The following is a 6,000-nucleotide window of genomic DNA, read 5'->3' as shown; positions in this document are numbered from 1 at the left end:
AATTGATCTCGTTGCGAGGCAGCAGTATCGACGCTGCAGCCGAATTGTGTAATTTAATCCCGAATGAGACCTTCCCCCTCATGCTAACACAGCACTGCTTCTAAAATTAGGAATTGGACGCCCACATAGTTGTTTGTGCATTTTTGCGTTGTGGATTTTTATTTTCAAAGTCTGTCTCACTCAAACTCTGTGACAGACATAGGTGGCTACAGTACTCAAACTGTAATTAGAAGTACAGATGCTTGAGTTTAAAAAAGAAAAACAACTGTCTGTAAACTAATTCAATGCCTTAACGCTACTAAAGTGGATTTAATATCTTGAATTGAGTGTTGTTAAAAATTCTGCCAAATTTAAATGATTGAAATAAATCTGAGGCATCAAAATGGGTTATAAAATCAAAATCAAATCTTTGGTGACTGGAATATAACCCACATAGTCATCGCTAGGCTTTCCATGCCCTGAAAGTGCTCGTCACCCGCTACCAAGCAGGAGAAATATCGTTCTCAGTTGTGTCATTGTCAATTCTATTCCCTGGTTCTTGTTGCTCCATGTGTTTTTTACAAGATATAAATCCATAAATTCTTAATCAATGAGTCAAACAGGATTTCCATCAGGGTTGACTTTGTCTCATTGTATCTACATTGTGTTCTTCATCCGTTGATGTAAAAAAGTAACAATGAAGTATGGAGTCGAAAATATAAGACGTACAGATTCCTGTTTTTAAATGTATGGACTAAAATTAAATAGACACCCTTCCAAAAAGTCCTAAAAAATATATACTTAAGCTTGTAACAAATTATTTGTATTTTGTTACTTTGGACCACTGGTGTTATCTCGTTGACTGCTGTGTCAGATCCGTATGCGTTCCCTTCTCCATGCCTGCCTTGCCTGCCCAGCAACTCGGGATTGATGCCAGACAGAGGTCAGCACATAATCACCACTGATGAATATGGAGGAGGCGTGCTGCCTTTTTGTGCTTTGCACTGAGCAGTGCCCGAAAAAAAAAAAGATACGGAGCCCTCCTCCACTGTGTCCTCAGGGACCCACTGACTCTCACCTCAAGGTTGGAGATAGAAGGTGGTTGTGTGGGTGTGACACTTTGGATTGCACTTAATGAGAAGGCTCAGTCCAATTATTGGTTGACAGCCACCGCACCCAAAATGACCCTCATGGGAGAACATTTTGAACCGTCACCATCCAACCATACTGATTGATGCCCTTTTGCCCTGGAAGAAAGAACGGCCCTTTCTGCTGTTCAAAATTTAACCAGTCCTTGTATATATTTATTTACATGAATGGTAAATAGAGTATGAGTCTGTGAAGCCTTTGACGAGAGTGCCCAAACAAATACAGCTTTTCATTTTCACATAGAAATCATTAAAATAGGACTGAAATAATCAAACGAGCTAAGAAAAAGTGTCTGAAACAATTCAACATAGATGTGCAGTGTCACCAGGTATCCATTCAGTCTAACAGGTTAAGTCTAAGGCTATGTATCGTCATCAGTTCTCACAAATCCATCGTTGTTTAAGGGAACAGGAGTCATCGTTCCAGGCTCCAAACGAGAGAAATGATTTGCCCTGGATTTTAACACAGTCCTGGTTCCGGAAGTTGTTAGGCTGCCCATTCTGCCAGAATCTGTCACCCAGAACATAACCTCAATTTCCGACATTATCGAAATGCTTCCATCCGGCCATGTACATGTTGCATCACATTGCACTGCAGCTGCCTCCCCTCTTTTACTTCTCCAAACCTTCTTCAAACTAAGTGAAGTAAAACCTGGAAGTGAGAACTTTGCTAGAAAATGTTGACATGTTCTAAAACTTACGCTATAGTGAGGTTGGTCCCATCCACCCAAATCCACGTTCCCTCCTTGATATGATCACTCAGACCAATCCATGCGTGCTGACCATGTCCCAATAAACCATTAAGGAATACCTGTTTGGGAAGACAACAAGCAAACCACCTTTGTGTAGCACAGGAGCGAAGTGAATGAACGCCTCATTGACATTGGAGTCTGTTGGTCATACCTGTTCCTCTCTGTTGTTGATGACAACCAAATCGCCTCCTCTGTTAATGCAGTCCTGTCTGCCTTCAGCCCAGCTCCTACTCGCGATTGACAAAAAGTAACAGTTGCTGGCAAACTTCTTCCAACCGACCCCACAGAGCATGCCTACAGAATATAAACAAAATGGAGAGATCAATGACGCCATCGGGCCATCACTGGACCGGTGTCCAAAGTACTTACTGCTCATCTTGGCAGTCATCTTGTCCACTATCTTCTGAAGCGTGTACTTTTGTGTCTCCAGGCTGCTTTGATTTAGGCGTAGCTGCTCCTTTTCAACACGTACAGTGTTGCAGTCACCGTGAGTTTTTTGTCTTTGCAGCTGACTGTTCCTGATCTGACACATGCTACTACTTATCCTCAGCACTGTGTAATTTCTTTCCAGTCGGTCCCTGTCAGCCTCCAGCAAAGTATAATTTCTCTGTAAATGGTCTCTGTCATTTTTAATTTCGTAGTAGAGGGACTTTACCACATCTCTCTCAGCAGCCACTCTGGTCTTATTGGTCATTAGTAGCTGTTTCTCGTGAGCCAGGGATGCGTAACGGTTCTGTAACTGATCTTTCTCGCTTCCCAATGAGGAGTAACTGCGTAGTAGCCGATCTTTCTCGCTCTTCAGATCATTAAAGCGGGACACGCACTGATCTCTTTCAGTCGACAATGTGGTTTTACTTGTCAGGAGGATCTGTTTCTCTTTACCGAGTGAATTGTAGCTGGTTTGTAACAGCTCCTTTTCTTTTAGGAGGGATTCATAACTGGCCTGTAACTGGTCTTTCTGGCTTCTCACTGAAGAGTAATTGCGTTGTAACTGATCTTTCTCATTCTTCAGACTGTCGAAGTGAGACCGCAGCAGATCTCTTTCAGCGGACAAGGTGGTTTTACTCGCCTGAAGGTGATCTTTCTCTTGAACCAGGGAGTCATAACTGACCTGTAACAGGTCTTTGTCCTTCCTCAGTAAAGACTGATTGCGTTGCAACTGGTCTTTCTCATTTTTTAAATGTTCAAAGCGGGATTTGAAGTCATCTCTTTCTGCTTTCACATTGGTTTTATTAGTGAGCAGAAGCTCTCTCTCTGTCATGAGGAAGTTGTAACCGTTCTGTAACTCATCTTTCTCTTTAACAAGAGACTCATAAGTGGTCTGTAACTGGTCTTTCTCTTTTTCCAGTTTGTTGAGGTGGGACTTCAACTCATCCCTTTCAGCAGCCACAGTAGTTCGAAAACCTTCCTGCTCTTTAACGAGGGAATTGTAGCTGGTTTGTAACTGGTCTTTCTGCTGAACAAGAACTCTGTAACTAGCCCATAACTGGTCTTTGTCTGTCCTCAGAGCACTATTCAGGGTATGTAATACAGTATTCTCTCTATTTAGGAGACTGTAATTGGTCTGTAACTTATTATGCTGCTGCTTCACACTGTGGAAATTAGCCCTCAACTCATCTCTTTCGGCAGTCAAAACCATTTTGCTGCCGAGAAGGTGATCTCTGTCTGATACCAAAGAATCGTAGTTGGTCTGCAACTGGTCTTTGTCTATTGTCAGGTTCTTCAACATCAGCTCAAGCGTGTTTGTATCGACATGGTCAGTGAGAGAGCTATTCTTGTAGAGATGGTGATCTGTCTCTTGAGTCTGGTGGTTAGATTTAGCTTGGCTCTCAATTGAAATAACAGGCAATACCTCATCTGTAAAAATAGATTTAAAGTGTTGAAATCAGTGAAAACAATGTCCCTTGACTCATGCTTGCACATTTTAGGGGTGACGTACAGTTGATAAATTGCCCAATGTTACCGGCCAGTAGGACAGCGCACAGCAAACCAAGACACACAGTGATGCATCTGGATGACTTCTTTCTTTGTTGAAAGTTCACTGAATAATTGAAAGGAAAAATATTGTGAGTTTACACCGTGGCACAGACGGAAATGGAGCTGGGCGGCCAAATTCAGTTTGGACCAGGGTTTATTGGGGGGAAAAGGTAGTTGGAAGGGAGGATGAGGGGAACAAACCAACAGAACCGGCAAACTAACATAACGGAGACAGACTGACAGGGGTAACCGACAGACCAACTTGGAGAGGAACTAACCGAACCGAAAGACAAACCGACGAGACTGCAGGTGAGAGACGAGAACAATCCGACAGGGGAGTGAGGGGCAGACAGGACTTTATTGTGAGGTAACAGAGGAGGGGAGGGGTGACGCGAACAGAAACCATGGTAACATACACATAAGGAAACAACTGGGGACGAGTCATGACACACCAAGATTGGGCTATTGTTAAATCTTTTTCACTAAATATAGACAAACAAACAAATAAGTAAATAAATAAATAAATAAATAAATAAATACAACAAAAATAAATGAAGAAAGAAATACTGTGTTGAACTGATAATTTGTTGATAATTATTGTACATTACCTTCAGTGACGAGCCCCTGCGTCGTTAAGTTCTTTGTTAAATAGCCGCATTCATCAAGTTCCATAGAATCCATGTTAATCTTTATTTTTTCTAGTTCAAAAAGGAGCAATTCATAGATTGATACAGAAAAAAAGATGGTAGTCAGTTGTCACAAATTTCAAACATTACTTACTGATTTTGTGATAATGGTAGGATAGGTCCTATTTAGTGACCATTGTTAAAAAGGCGTTGTAAGCATTTCAAAATATAATAAAACCAATCAGTCTATTTAGCCTGCAAATTAAGACACATTTACTTTTTTTTCACCTCCCTTGCTCCCTCCCTCAAAGATAAAAAACCCTCAACTTTTAAACGCATTTTTTTTTAATGCAACAATTGTTGTTTCAAATATATTTATTAATGTTGCTGTTTCCTACTATTTCTTGTTTCACAATTACGGAATTGACACTTTATGTTTTACAATAGCTAATTTATGTCAGTGTACCATGATAAAGCCATGAAACGTCCTTACCTTAGATCCGTCTTGATAAAAAAACTAAAAAGTCTTAGGGGTTCTGCTTTTACATTAAATCATCAAGATTTTTTTCTTTGGACCACAGGAATTATGGGGTTATCTGGGCTCTGATTGGCTGGATATGAACACATTTATATTGACTGTCCACAACAGTTCATGTAACTACAGTTCATCGACTTCTGGTCATCATTTTTGAGAAATATTTCAGTTTCTTTTTCCTTTCTTGACTCGATCAAGTCTTTCGCTTCCCTTTTTACCACACTTCAAATCTTTGCTCAGGTCAAGTGGAAAAAATTCAAACAAAAAATACTTGTTTCCCACAGATGAGCTACCATAGTCAGCTTTAACAGTCATTGTGTTACTCAAAGTGTGTTATTTTCAAGAGTGAACAGAAACTTTGACAGAAACTCAAGATTTTGCAATAAAAAAATATTTTCCATTAAAATCTACATTCTAGTACAAAAATTACAGTTGCTAAGGTTCCTCTGAAATATGAATACTCTAATCTACACTGTTTACGTATCCGTCCCACAGGCCATAGTTTGCCCATGTCTGGTGTAGAACATTGAGTGCATTTGAAAATTAAATGGATGGGATTACGCACTCTCAGAGCTGAACAGGAGTGTCAGAGTGAATTTTCAAACAGGCCCAAAATGAAGTGAGAGTGCGAAGACAAATGGAGTCCAATAAGCTTTGAGGGTGGTGTTGAGATTTAACAGCCGGCTGTGTGGATCCTGGCAAAAAGACAAATAGGATTAAGTCACAGTTCATTACCAGACGGTGGAAGAAGCACAATGTTTTAAATGCGGCAAGATGAGCCTCACTCCAGCACAGTAAATCAAATGTGGATCAAGGAGGAAACAGGCGTTGCGTTTTGACTCGGACTTCAATCATCCCTTGACTGCAAACAGCCAACAACATGATTTAGTTTTCATTTCAGGCTGCAATTAGATGCAGAAACATGTTCAGAGAAATATTTAAGTCTGAAAAGATGATTAAATGTTCCCTTTGCAACTAGGTTT

At 40.5% G+C, this 6,000-nt stretch overlaps 1 protein-coding gene across 1 annotated transcript; it reads right to left on the bottom strand.

Moving 5' to 3' along the window:
• On the bottom strand, window positions 1-5,079 carry LOC147060551 (uncharacterized). Its single transcript, XM_085904728.1, has 7 exons — window positions 4,976-5,079; window positions 4,465-4,554; window positions 3,819-3,920; window positions 2,249-3,736; window positions 2,031-2,173; window positions 1,829-1,938; window positions 1-1,638 (listed from the first exon to the last, which is right to left on the bottom strand). The coding sequence occupies exons 2-7, from the start codon at window positions 4,535-4,537 to the stop codon at window positions 1,503-1,505; spliced, it is 2,052 nt and encodes a 683-aa protein (XP_085760854.1). The 5' UTR covers window positions 4,538-4,554; window positions 4,976-5,079; the 3' UTR covers window positions 1-1,502.
• Window positions 5,080-6,000: the final 921 nt, after the last annotated feature.

The sequence above is a fragment of the Syngnathus leptorhynchus genome, chromosome 2 (assembly GCF_054491065.1).
Source record: "Syngnathus leptorhynchus isolate UIUO chromosome 2, UIUO_Slep, whole genome shotgun sequence".
NCBI lineage: Eukaryota > Metazoa > Chordata > Actinopteri > Syngnathiformes > Syngnathidae > Syngnathus > Syngnathus leptorhynchus.
Note: the sequence above shows the minus strand (reverse complement) of the source record. Positions and strands in the feature narration are given on the sequence as shown.

What these genes read in the sequence shown, in the direction of transcription:
- LOC147060551 (XM_085904728.1), bottom strand. Translation starts at nt 4,537, where the DNA reads ATGGATTCTATGGAACTTGATGAATGCGGCTATTTAACAAAGAACTTA. An exon ending in CATTGGGCAATTTATCAACT is followed by an intron (nt 3,737 to 3,818) that starts GTACGTCACCCC and finishes CTATTTTTACAG; the next exon opens with ATGAGGTATTGCCTGTTATT. An exon ending in GGGACCAACCTCACTATAGC is followed by an intron (nt 1,639 to 1,828) that starts GTAAGTTTTAGA and finishes TCTGGGTGACAG; the next exon opens with ATTCTGGCAGAATGGGCAGC.